At 54.7% G+C, this 12,678-nt stretch overlaps 7 protein-coding genes across 7 annotated transcripts; 3 read left to right on the forward strand and 4 right to left on the reverse strand.

Moving 5' to 3' along the window:
- Window positions 1-737: 737 nt before the first annotated feature.
- On the reverse strand, window positions 738-1,682 carry INS49_015830 (uncharacterized protein; the record flags this gene model as incomplete). The annotated part of the gene is made up of 1 exon (XM_043176508.1): window positions 738-1,682. One exon carries the CDS (start codon window positions 1,680-1,682, stop codon window positions 738-740), a length of 945 nt encoding a protein of 314 aa, XP_043019963.1.
- Window positions 1,683-2,608: 926 nt separating this feature from the next.
- On the forward strand, window positions 2,609-3,355 carry INS49_015831 (uncharacterized protein; the record flags this gene model as incomplete). Its single annotated transcript, XM_043176509.1, has 4 exons — window positions 2,609-2,697; window positions 2,758-2,957; window positions 3,097-3,258; window positions 3,324-3,355. 4 exons carry the CDS (start codon window positions 2,609-2,611, stop codon window positions 3,353-3,355), a joined length of 483 nt encoding a protein of 160 aa, XP_043019964.1.
- A 369-nt stretch (window positions 3,356-3,724) lies between these two features.
- Window positions 3,725-4,579, forward strand: INS49_015832 (uncharacterized protein; the record flags this gene model as incomplete). Its single annotated transcript, XM_043176510.1, has 1 exon — window positions 3,725-4,579. The coding sequence occupies one exon, from the start codon at window positions 3,725-3,727 to the stop codon at window positions 4,577-4,579; it is 855 nt and encodes a 284-aa protein (XP_043019965.1).
- A 97-nt stretch (window positions 4,580-4,676) lies between these two features.
- On the reverse strand, window positions 4,677-5,300 carry INS49_015833 (uncharacterized protein; the record flags this gene model as incomplete). The annotated part of the gene is made up of 1 exon (XM_043176511.1): window positions 4,677-5,300. One exon carries the CDS (start codon window positions 5,298-5,300, stop codon window positions 4,677-4,679), a length of 624 nt encoding a protein of 207 aa, XP_043019966.1.
- A 1,198-nt stretch (window positions 5,301-6,498) lies between these two features.
- On the reverse strand, window positions 6,499-8,492 carry INS49_015834 (uncharacterized protein; the record flags this gene model as incomplete). The annotated part of the gene is made up of 2 exons (XM_043176512.1): window positions 6,499-8,026; window positions 8,104-8,492. 2 exons carry the CDS (start codon window positions 8,490-8,492, stop codon window positions 6,499-6,501), a joined length of 1,917 nt encoding a protein of 638 aa, XP_043019967.1.
- Window positions 8,493-8,844: 352 nt separating this feature from the next.
- Window positions 8,845-9,843, forward strand: INS49_015835 (uncharacterized protein; the record flags this gene model as incomplete). Its single annotated transcript, XM_043176513.1, has 2 exons — window positions 8,845-9,095; window positions 9,180-9,843. 2 exons carry the CDS (start codon window positions 8,845-8,847, stop codon window positions 9,841-9,843), a joined length of 915 nt encoding a protein of 304 aa, XP_043019968.1.
- Window positions 9,844-10,059: 216 nt separating this feature from the next.
- Window positions 10,060-10,992, reverse strand: INS49_015836 (uncharacterized protein; the record flags this gene model as incomplete). The annotated part of the gene is made up of 1 exon (XM_043176514.1): window positions 10,060-10,992. The coding sequence occupies one exon, from the start codon at window positions 10,990-10,992 to the stop codon at window positions 10,060-10,062; it is 933 nt and encodes a 310-aa protein (XP_043019969.1).
- Window positions 10,993-12,678: the final 1,686 nt, after the last annotated feature.

Genomic DNA, 12,678 nt, shown 5'->3' on the forward strand with positions numbered 1-12,678 from the left:
AAGCACGCGCATGCATAAGGTATTCCGGGGCCAAAAGGGAAAAAAGCCTTTGATTTGAGAGCAGTATCGACCGCAGCAGCGAGAAGACATGAATACACACAGAGAACAGCGGGACTCGGGCCGTTGGGTGTGTTGCTCACATGTGCACACGTGCGAGGCCGTCGTCCGTCGATCAGACCCCCAGACCCCCTCACGCTACTGCTCCCCCTAGCCCGAGCCCGGCCGACACTACCGGTTTAGGTTTGCCTTGGTGATCACGGCCGTTCGAGCGCAACGTGCGGCGTCGCATCTCTGGGTGCAACGTAGCCAACCCGCGGCGGGAGTCGGAAATGGCGTTGTATGGTTTCTCGGAGCATGCTCCGCTGCAGAGAGATCACTTGCCAGGGCCCGCCAGTTTTGCCCACCAAACATATGTATTCATGTGGCCACTTATTCTCGTGAAAGGACTCGTGGCAAGATATGTATATTATTAAAAGCCACCACGAAAGTCTGTTAATACACTGAGATGAGTAAATACACAAAACTGAAGGTACTTTTTACGTGTCCATGTTGAGATGTCGCACAATGCTTATGTACTGCTTCCTTCCCTGTCCTGCTCCCATTCCTTTGCCTTGCTCTCCTGTCCCCTTTTCTCCCCAATTGACCCAAGCAGCCACGTTGGAGTACCGGCCGACAGCCTTGCGGGCCTTACGCGCAGCATTGATGCTGTTATCCGACTGCTCTCCGCCGTGCGCTTCCTAGGCGGCGCCCACCTGCGGCTCGTAGGCGGTAAGGTCCTCCTTGCCGCGCGCGGACTCGCCAGTCTCGACGAACTCGAGCGCCTTGCCCTTGGCCTCTGGAGCAGCTGGCTTGGCCTTGGCCTTGACCTTGCGCATCTTGCGGGCGAGGACCCCGACCGGGCCGAAGCGTCGCAGAGCTTTCTCAGCCGGTGCCTTCGAGGCGTTAGCGTCGCCGGCCTTGACATCGCCGGCCTTGACATCGCCGGCCTTGGACTCCTCGCCCTGGGGCTCCTCGTCCGGAACCTTGATGGCGGTAACGACACTGCCGTCCGCCCTGTGCGATACGGGCACGCCGCCCCCCTTGGGCCGCTTCAGCAGGCGCTCAGGCAAGGCCCCGAGGTTGATGGGCGCCGCGCGCTTCTTTTTGAGCCCGGTCGGGTTCGGGTACGGCTGCACCACGTTCAGGGCGTACGACGGTAGGCCCCCACGGCGGCGAGGCTCGTCCCCGCGCAGCATGATGGTCGACGGGAGTCTGAAGGCGAAGACGCCGGTCGCCATGGTGGGCGGCTCATCTCCTCCCCCGGCTGGCTGTGCTGCGGGGGCTGCTGCGGGGGCTGCTGCTGGTGCGGCGGCGGCGGCGCTCGCCTGGGAGGCCCTGCGGACGCCGAGCGGGTTCGGGGGCAGGTACTTGGGGAGCTCTAGCGAGTCGCGGATCCTGCCCTCGGAGATGCCCTGGCCGATGGCGCTGTGGGACCGGACAAGACAGACCGACGAGGCTGAGGCCGGGGAGTCGACCACATGTTGTTCGAGTCGGTGGTCCACGGTCCCGGCGTCAGGACGATACGGGTCGATGTCATCATGCAAGAAAGGCCCAGGGACGACGACGGGTCCCGTCCAGTCAACATTCCCGAACTGGATGTACGGTCCGCCGTTGCTGCCGCTGTCGTCTGGTTCATCGGGCATGGCTGCGGTGACAAGCTTCGGTCTCCTAAAAGAGGTAGCTCTCCTAAAAGAGGTAGGTCTCCTAGAAGAGGTAGAGAAGAAGAGAAAAGGAGAACTGCTCCCGGGGGTTTGTTGCTCTCGTCCTTGGCGGGAACGCTCCCTTTAAGTGTAAGGTACGCACCTCCAATACGCCATGGTCTTGGGCCGTAGTCTCGTGCTATCCGCTTGCCCTGAATATGGCTGTCGGCGTGCTGGGTATAGCTGGTTGGGCCACGACGCTATGTTCTCGAATCGGTGAAGCTTTTCCCGAGGTTGTAAACAACAAGCTTCCCGACGAGCTTGATAGCTCTTGAGCTAAGTGAGCTTGACATGTGTCTGGCGGGGAGCTATGTCTCAAGATGAGGCCGGCTGCGATGTTGACGAGTCGCGTCGCGCGACGGGCTCTGGATCCCTGATAGCCCTGTGCACTGGTACATCTGTGTACTGCTTGACGTCGACGATTGTCAACGTTCTCAAGATTCCTCCAATGTTCGACGGGGCCCGAGCTAGATAAAAAGGACGAAGTTCCCAGAGCCATATTCGGACCGTTTGAACTCTAGGATTCGCCACTCAGTCGTGCTGTTCTAACAGTCAGTGCCAGTATCTCGATTAGTATACTCAAATTCTCACCAGGAATCCCTCATACAAAGGCCCTACCCCTCCTCCACCCCCAGCAATGCCCGGATTGTTGTCTCTGGCCGGGGCGTCTGCCCTCGTTGCTTTGCTCTGCACGAGCACAAGCGCGACGCCAATAACACACTTACCCGAGCTGATTGATGGCGGGCAGCGACTCCAGCCAAGAGGGCCACCGTGCTCGCAGGACCTCCCCTACGGTCGCGGGCCCAACAGCAGCTCGCTCGTACCACTGGTGTATGCTGAGCCCTAAGCTCGACACCCACGACCCCTCCATGTCCCACCCCCCCCCCCTCTTGCGTGCTGCTCTTACTCTTCACTATCGGCCAACTTGGGCCAGCAGCCAAAACAAGAGGCACTGGTGGTGCACGTGCTGACCAGGTGAACAACCGAGCAGGCCCGACACGGCGGCGTCGTTCTCCAGCTTTCCGCCATACGCCGCAGCGGCGCTGGCGCCGGGTAGCCTCCTCGCGCCGGGCTACGTCCTGGTCGCCACCAACCAGGCGGCCATCGCGCAGAAGGCGACGTCGTTCACGCTGAACTGGATCAACATGGGCCTGTACGACGTACCCGGCTGCGCGAACCAGTGCTCCAGCACGGTGGGATGCCGCTCCTTTGACATTTGTGAGTGATCTCCGCCTGTCGCTGTTGCCGCCTTCACGTAGCATCATCCACTGCCTGGCTTCCGTTCTGCGGGTTGCTCCAGCAGAATGGTGTTGGTTGTGTCACCCGAGGCCTGACCCCCCCCCCCCCCCCCCGCCAGATTTCCAGCGCTCGCCCACGGTCGCGCCGAGCACCGACAACAGCTGCCCCAACCCGCCGTCCCAGTGCCACATTGTCTGCCTGCTGTATAATGGCACCTTCGCCGCGACCGACCTGGTCAACACGGGCGAGTGGAGGGGTCAGTTCCAGGTGGTCATCGCCGGTAAGTCGCGCGTGCAACCCCAATGTGGAGAGAGCCAGGCGAAGGGCTGCTGATGAGGATCGCAGGTTCCAATCTTTTCAACAAGGTCGGGCCCTAGTCAGTAGTCTCTGGAGACACCGACGCTGGGGATGAGGATGAATGAGATGGCAGGTCCGGAAAAATTGATGGTGCCGCAGTGTTGAGTGATGGACGTCAAAAAAGTTGGAATCGCTCGATATGTGCCGATTGGTCGTCGCTTCCCCCCCAATCGGCGCTTGCGTCATTGAGACGGTTCAACTCTGTGCAGATGTATATTCAGTACCAGACTTACAACAAACCAATTTTGTACACATATCTCCACCGAATTTCCTGTGCAAGGCTGTTCTTCTGTCTATTCCAGATTTAGCTGCTGTCTTGCCTGTCAACAAAGCTCACCAGACCGAACACTTCCAGCAACACACTCTCCTCCGCACCAGTCACCACCGCCATGCCCAACCCCTGGCCACACGGCGCCAAATGCGCCATCTCCTTCACAATGGACAACCTAGGCGAGGCCCAAGCAGTGCACAACAAGTCCTGGCCAGCAGACAAGCCAACAGGCCAGGACCCCGCGGTCCTCCAGACCCTCCCGCGCATCCTGGACCTCCTGGCGCAGCAGCACGGCGGCGAGCAAGGCAGAGGCATCAGGGCGACCTACTTCGCCGAGTCCTGGAGCCTGGGCGTCTACCCGGGCGCCGTGGCGGACCTCCAGCGGCGCGGGCACGAGGTCGCGTGGCACGGGTTCCAGCACGAGCCGTGGCACTCCCTGTCGGCGGCCGAGGAGGAGGACAGCTTCGAGCGGAGCCACGCCGCCGCGACGGAGGCGGCGGTGCCGTACCGGGGGTTCAGGCCGCCTGGGGGGAGGGTCAACGGGGAGAGGACGCTGGACCTGTGCCGGAGGTATGGTGTCGAGTACGTCTCGCCGCTGGGGGGGTTTGGCGTCCAGGCGGGGGACTCGGGACAGGATGTGGTGGTGCTGCCGTTTGAGTGGGAGGCTGTGGATGCTTTTTGGTACATGGAAAAGTTCGGCGGGATACGTCTGGAGCACGGGGTCCAGGAGGAGCCGCTTGGCCCCGGGGACTTTCGGGAGTATTTGTTGCGGCGCATTGAGGAGGTCAAGGGGGAGGGGGGTTACATGTCGATCCTATTCCACCCCTTCCTGACGACTGATGAGGCTCGAATGGCTGTGCTGGAGGAGGTTGTCCGGAAGATTGGGTCGGATCAGGAGATCTGGTGTGCGCCGTGTTCAGAGGTTGCGACGTGGGTCAAGGATCACAAGGAAAGCTTTGGATTTGACAAGTGAGGGAGTACGTTTTCGATGTATCGCATTCTAGGTTTAAATGTCGCCAAACTCCCTGTTTTCCAAATCCCCCAAGTCGACTTTCGGAACTTGCCCATCCTTATTCCCGCGGGAATTTCTCCATCGCAGCACGAAGCTCACCAGCACTGGCGTCCAACAGCCCCTCGACACTTTTATAAGGCGCCTTAACACCCGCATCCTCCCCCTCGTCCTCCTCACGCACCCCATGAGGGATGAAGAAGACAGACCTCTCAAAGTCCCTCGCCATGTCCTCGCTCTCCTGCCCGCTGAGCACATTCTCGATGTTCACCAGGTCAACCCTCTCGACGTCGCGGATGTGCCGCCCCAGGTGCGTCCCCAGCTCCTCCAGGGCCGCGCTGAGCTTCCCGTCGCCCGAGACGGCCTTCGCCGCTGCCGCCTCCTTCGAGAAAGACCGCAGCGCATCTCTTAGCTGCGCCATGTCGCGCTGCCTCTCCTGCGCCGCCTCGCTGCCCTGCTTGGCGCGGTGGGCCGTCCCCGGGAAGATGAAGAGCTCCATCGCGACCAGGTGCCGGGCCAGCTCCCACGAGAGCCGCGAGCATAACGCGCCCTGGTTTTCTGAATCTGTGTTGGGTGGCGGCGATACCAGGGAGGCGTGGAGCCTCTCGATGAGGCGGTGGTCGCTTTTCACGGCGTCCGAGATGTAGCGGATCCCGATGGACGGGCTCTTTGGTGGGGATGGCATCTTGAGTAATTCTGGATCTTTGAAAGGCTGACTTTTGGTGGGCTCTCTTGGCGATGGGTCTCTGCATGTGGTGATACGTGTTTGTTGAACTGTTTTTTCAAGGCGTTATGAATCCTCCCTGAGTTCGTGCACTCTCGACCAGTTGGGCTGCGATTGCGTAGGTCTAATAACCTTAAACTTTCTCACGCGCCATTGCCGGCCTTCAGGTCGCTTGTTGAAACAGCCGTCTTATATCACTTCGATAACGAAACATATCCCAGGCCGGTCAGGTGGTCAGACTCGGGTCGAATGAGGTAACCAGCGGCGGTGCCTTGTTGGGGGCCTATTGTGCGACGTGTTAGGCTAAGAAGTGTAACCTTTCTGCGCACAGAAACTGAAAAATTTGATTCAATGGAATGCTTGAGAACCTTCGCTTCTTCTATCAGCTGAGATTCCTAAGAGAGACGGTGGCAATCCGCTGCGTTAAAGTATCCTCTGTGAGCTTACACCGGACCATAGCTTCCGGCCAAGAAGAGGCCATGCATAGGAATGCGTCCGTTCGAGTGCGACCAGATCCCCGTCAAAATGACGTTACGATTACCTTCAAAACATGGAATAGGATCAGAGAGGCCAATTTGTGTGGCTTTGCCAGCTCACGGGCCTATTCTTGTCAACTTGTGTTCCTGCCTGCGAATGGACGGGGCTGACGGGAACACATGGCTGACAGGGCCGGGTGGAAAGGCCCCCAAGACCAGGGCGCCCTTGCCCAAGGATGTCTCCGAAACGGCCCCCAGTGGTTGCTTGTGCCGTTGCTTGGATTGCGACCAACGGGAGGCGTACCTTGGGACACAACAAGGGACCTGTCATTTGCGCCAAGCTCCGGAGCAAGGTGGTGGTTGATTAGCAGGGTTCATAATGATATCAGCGCAGCCTCTCCCAACAACCCGATCAATCAAACCTGACTTGGCTTCATACTTGATCGAGTAAATGAACTGCTCTCGGGTTGACTGGGGGCTGTTGAGGCCGGAAAGCGGCACCTTTTATCACCCAAACACAGGAGCGGCGTCTTGGGAAGTCTTCCAGGTGCATTGGCACATGCAAAGGCTGGATCTAGGCCTCCTTGGTGGTACTGTACAGTCAACAGTATTCTATTTCGCTCGTGATTTTCATCTTTCATAGACCCTTTAGACCCGCTCTAGCCGAAGCCTGCCAAGCGCCTCTACTTGGAGGGCCGCGCCTCACCCGTCTTTCCAGTTGGGATGTTGAACAACACCACCTTCTTCTCCTCGCCCTCCTTGTAGTCCGCAAGGCCCTTGTCCACACGGTAATAACCCCTCCTCTCCAGCTGGACGATATCGTCCTTCTTCAGGCTCGCGACGTTCTCGTCACACCATGCCTCCTCCATGGTGCTCGTGTTGGGGTTCAGGAAGTCCTCCAGGTTGTCATCCTCCTCGAGCTTGTCCTTGGTGATCAGGTAGTCGAAGTCCCATAGCTCGGCCGGCACAAGGGTGGTGCCCTTAGTGGACAGCCATGTCACCTTCTTCTCGGTTTTCTTGACGTCACCGGCCAGGTTGAGCTCGACGGTCGCGGTCTTGATAGGCGACGAGCCGTCGATGGAGCGCACAAAGGCGTTACCCCAGGTCATGAGCGTGATCTCCTCGTCGGGCTTCATGAGCGCCAGATCAGCCTGGTCCAGCAGCAGCTCGTCGGAGAAAATGACCTGCTTGAGGCCAACATCCTTGTTCTTAGGGTGCTTGGGCTTGCTCTCTGTGACGGGGGCAGCAGGGGCGTCAGTGCCCTTGACGGTAACCTTCACGGCGTCCTTTCGCAGAATAGCCGTGAAACGAGGCGCGATAGGGTCGATGACCTTCTTGTTGTTGGCCCAGAACACGGTCCAGTCCATGGTGGTCACGTTTCGGCTGGGTCCCTGCTTGATGATGAAGTCGCGCAGAGCCTCCACCGTCATACCTCGCCTGCGCACACCACGGATGGTAGGCATACGAGGATCGTCCCAGCCCCAAACCTTGCCGGTGTCGACGAGCTTGGCCAGTTTCCGCTTAGACAGGAACGTCTTGACAAAGTTCATGCGGGCGAAGTCCCACATGTGAACCTGGCGCAGCTTCAGAGTGTCGATGAACCATTGGTACTGAGGGTTGCGGTCGGTGTACTCGGTCGATCGCAAGGCGTGTGTGACGCCCTCGTGACTGTCAATGACGGGGCAAGCGAAGTCGTACATGGGGTACGCTTTCCACGTTGTCCCAGTCCTGTGATGGGCATCCTCGATGTTGCATCGGTAGATGACAGGGTCCCTCATAGCCTTGTTTGGGTTGTCGTACGAGACTCTGGCGCGGATACACCACTTGAGACCCTCCTCGGACCCCTTCTTCATCTCTTTGAAGATGCGTAGTGTCTCCTCGACGGGCTGGTCTCGGTGCTTGGACGGGATGCCCTTCCATCGCTCGTCTCGCATTTGCTCGGTGCCTGTGTCATCGGCGTATGCGTGACCCTCAGAGATGAGTCTCGTGCACATGTCGTACAGGTACTCGAAGTAGTCGGAGGTGTAGGAAAGGTGGTCGGCCGTAATGCCCATCAGGGCGAGGTCCTCGATGATAGCATCCTGGTACTCTCCCTTCTCCTTGGACGGGTTGGTATCGTCGAGACGCAGTCGCAGTTTTCCCTTGTAGGCAACATGGCCAAAGTAGTCGGCAAGGAGGGCAGCTTTGGCGTGTCCAATGTGCAGGTATCCTCTTGAAGTGAACGTCAGAGCATTGCGTCTTTCAGACTGGCTGGCCATGAATTGCCAATTATATAGATGGGTACTCACGACGGCTCGGGCAGGAATCTGGTGACAACGCCGTTCTCGGTGTCTTGCAGGCCCAGGTTGAAGTTGCCTCCAGCCTTGCTGGCGGCAGCAGTCTTCTTCCTCTTCTCTGCCTCGTCGGCCTTGATAGACTCCTGGATCTCGGGGTGTGTGGCGTCGACGAAGGCGTACCACCGCAGCAGGTTCGCGAGGGCGCCCTTGATAATGTACGAGGCAGCGGCACGGTTGGTACGGAGGGCTGTCCAGATGGCCTTGTCGTTCTCGCCGAGGTTGTAGCCGTCGAGGTAGGTCCTCAGGATGAGATGCTTGTCGAGGGCGACCAGATGGGGCTCGATGGTCTTGAAGTCCTTGCCCAGATTGGGCGTAATCGCCTTGAGCTCGTCTGCCTTCATGATTGTTTGGTGTCCTTCGAGAATTGGACAGAAGGAAGGTGACACTTGCAAGGAAAATTCAAGGTCTAGGGGAAGGAGTGTCTCGTGAGTCAACCGGCAAGAGGTGGGAGGCGGACATGCAGCAACAGCTAGGAAATGCTGGTGGGGTGAAATTTCGAGGAGGGGTCATACTGGGCTGGATTGGACCACCCCCCTTCTGCCCCCCACCCTCCATCCATCCCCGTTGTCCCAACCCTGGCGCTTCCGTCTTGACGAAATTTGAGCTGTCCTGCTATCAAGTCAAGAGCTCCGTTTCCACCAGGCAGAGAGACGGACGCCAGCCCGTCACTGTCGCAACACACATCCACCCATCATGGCCTCAATAAATCAATGCCTGGCCTCAATGGCGAGGCTCAGTCTCGCCACATCATCCAGACCAACAATACAAGCAGCGATACCACGATACCTTGCGCCGTCAGTAGTCACAGCCGCACAACAAACACGAAATGCATCGGGACGGCCAAGCGGCGCCAGGAAGAGGGAGAAGAAGAGGAGGATTTACAAGGGGTTCAGGGTCGACAGGCTCGACAACATGCAGCAGTTCTCGCTGTGCGATGCTATCCGGTATGCGACAGTCTCTCCCTCTGTCGCCATGCGCCCGTCTCTTTGGGCGAGAGTAGGACAATGCACTAACGAGCTGTTGAACAGATACACACGCGCCTTCGAGGTCGGCCAGAACCCCCAGACGACCAAGTACGACCTCGCCGTCAAGCTCAAGACCCTCAAGTCCGGCCCCGTGATCAAGAGCCGCATCCGCCTGCCGCACTCCGTCAAGTCGGACCGCCGCATCGGAGTCGTCTGTCGCGAGGGCTCCGCGCTCGCCATCCAGGCCCGCGAGGCCGGCGCCGTCGCCGTCGGCGAGGACACGCTGTTCCAGGCCCTGCGCGACGGCACCCTCGAGCTCACCAGCCTGATCTGCGACCGGGGCTCCGCCGACAAGCTGGCCAAGGCCAACATGGGCCGCGTGCTCGGCCCCAAGGGCCTGATGCCCAGCGTGCGCCAAAAGACCATCACAAGCAACGTGCTCGGCCTGCTGAAGGAGATGGCGGGCGCCGACAACTATCGCGAGAAGGACGGCGTCGTCAGGCTGTCTGTGGGTCAGCTGGGCTTCACGCCCGACATGCTGGCTGCTAATGTCAAGGCGTTTGTGTCGCAGATCAAGGACGACTGCTCAGGGCTGGATTCCTCGTTTAACAAGGAGGTGCATGAGGTCGTCATGAGCAGCACGCACGGGCCGGGGTTCAGCCTGAACGGCGGGTTCATGCCTACTGAGGAGGGTCTGACGCCTGCTATGTTGACCAGCGCGATGTAAGGAAGGATAGGGCTTTGCGCGGGTGTGATGCCGATGTTGACACTGGCTTGTAGAGGCATGGCATGGCGTGGCAGGGAGAACAATCTGTACAATCAATTGATGAAGACATGGTGTACACTTCAAGACATTGAACGGCGTATCGCGCATAATGGGTATCATATTGTGGCATTGCTTTGAAACGTCATCGAGGAACAGCGATGACGGTTGCGACCTGGATTATTTCTCCTTGAGTGTCTTGACTCCCTCCGAGTATGCGCCCAGCTGTCGATGCACTCCAAGTAATCTGACGGTCCTCTCCTGCTCGCCCGCTTTCCGCGCCTCTTTCAGCGAAGCACCCAGATCTACCAGCAACGTGTTCCTACACCTCGTGATCCTCTCCTCCATTTTCCTGACGTATGGCAGGTCGCGCCCGAGGGCATTGGCCAGCCTGATGATAGCATTGTATTCCCTCGCCATCTCGACCAGCCTCTCCTCGTTGTCATCCACACTGTCGTCATCGTCTTCCTCCTCCCCGTCAGGACCACCGCCCTCCAACCTCCCAAGCAACAACCCAACCCGCTCATCAAGCTCCAGCATCCGCCTCCCGGCCTCGACCTCCCCGCGGACAGCCCTCAGCTCGGCCCCGGACCGCAGCACGTCCTCCTTACGGCCCCGCACGCGCGCCTGGACGTCCTCGACCTGGCGGCGGAAGCCCAGCAGCGCGACGCGCACGTCCTCGGCGCGCTCGCCGCCGCCCCGCAGTCCGTCGCCCAGCCCCAGGAACGCCGCGTAGTTGGCGTTGACCAGCTCCAGCAGCTCGGCGCTGATGGCGCTGCTGCGCTCCCGGAGCTCCGCACGCAGGTCCTCGAGCGTCTGGTGCCGGTGGTACGCGCCCGTGCCCGTGTCTTCGGAGGAACCAGAGGGGAAGAGTGATGAGAGGTAGGTGGCTGCGTTGAAGTCTGGGGCGAGGAAGTCGCGGCGCGAGAGGGCGGTTGGGAAGGGGAGGGGGGCGTCTGGGTCGAAGTCGTCGTCGTCTTCGTCGTTTGGGGGTTTCGTTGGGTCGTGCTCGGTGGAGCTCGAGGAGGAGCTGCTTGGGAGCTGGAACTTGGACCTGGAGCCGCTGGTCGAGGGGCGCGAGGCCGGGGTTATTAGGCCCAGGCCGCTCGCCATGGTTGTATAAGGATCTTGTGTGGTCTTTAAGCTGGCTGTGTTGCGAATCTGGTCACTGCTCGTGTGTCTCGGTGGATCGAGGAAACGGCGGTCGGCTGCTTCAAGATGCGCAAGCTCGGAATCCGGAAGGCAAGCAACTTTGGTGGGTATCTTGCTCGATGGCTATGTCGTTTAACGTGGATTATCTGTAAGTCAATCACAAATCCAATGCCCGCTGTTCTGAATGTGTCTGGAGTCCTTCGGAGACGTAGTACAGCATCCCAGGGCAGCTTGTGGTTGAGGCCCAGGGCACAGGCCAGATCGAGGTACTCTCACTTGCAATCAATCGTATCAAAATGGCGCTAGTAACTCGCAGATAACATACCATACTAAAAATCATATATACTTATTATGTTATTTATTAATACTGTTAATGTTATTAATTTATATATTAATTAAGGTTACTATTATTGCTAAAAGCTTATATATTAATTGCTATATATAATAATTATCCTTAATTATAATTTCTTACCTTTTAACTTATTATTAAGGTTTATAAAAACCATTAATACCTTACTAAAGCTTTAAGGAAATATAGTTAATACTAAGCATTATTTATTTATATATAATTATAATTAATAAGAGTATTTATATATTATAAGGCTTTTAAATAAGGTTATTATTATTCTTACCTTAAAGTTAATTTTATATAATAATTATAAGCCTTTAAATTATAATTCTTACTATTAATTATAATTTTAACTTAAACATTATATTATTTTTAATAATAATCCCTTAAAATTAATAAATATAGCATTTATAAAAAAGAAAAATATTATCTTTATAATATTTAATAATTTTCCTTTAAAGAAGCCTTAAATTATTATTAAATTAAAGGTAAAGCCTTTTTTAATATTATTAATAAAGCTTATTTAAAAGCTATTAATAAAAAGAAAGCTATTATTATTAAAAAAAGATATTTTTAAAGCTATTATTATTATTATTATTATTAAAAAGCAGCTTTATTAAAAATAATAAAGAAGAGTTAAATCCTTTTTCTTATAATAATAAGGATTTTTTTATTAACCCCTTTGCTAATTTCTTTATTAACCCCTTTATTATTAAAAATAATAATATTTAAGAAATTATTAAAAAGGCTATTATTAATAGCTTTTTTAATAATAATATTAAGATTGAGTTATAAATAAATATAAAAGTAGCCTTTTCCTTTTTTTTAATTAACTTAATTAATTAATTTAAAGGTATTATTATACTTATTTTTTTAATAAAATACTTAAAAGGGTAATATAATAAATTTAGCGATTTCTTTATTAATTAGCTTGCTAAGTAGCTTAAGGAGTTTAAAAAGTAAGTTATTATTAACTTTAAGGGTTATTAAGTAAAGCATAAATTCCTTAATATAATAATTTAATTAAGGAAAGGCAACATATTAAAACTTATTTATTTCAATTAATAAATAGTAAATATAAACCTTAAAATTATATAATTATTAATATATAATTTTATAAAGTAAGTTAATAGCAAAGCAATATTTATTTTAAATATTATATATCTTTTTTAAATATTTATTATGCTTTATATTATTTTAAAGCATTAATAAAGTTTAATTACGCTATTATTAACTTTTAAGGGCTTTATTAACATTTAGTTTTATAAAATTAAAAAAGCTATTATTATAAAAATAAA

This window comes from Diaporthe citri, assembly GCF_014595645.1.
Source record: "Diaporthe citri strain NFHF-8-4 chromosome Unknown scaffold_9, whole genome shotgun sequence".
Taxonomy (NCBI): Eukaryota; Fungi; Ascomycota; class Sordariomycetes; order Diaporthales; family Diaporthaceae; genus Diaporthe; species Diaporthe citri.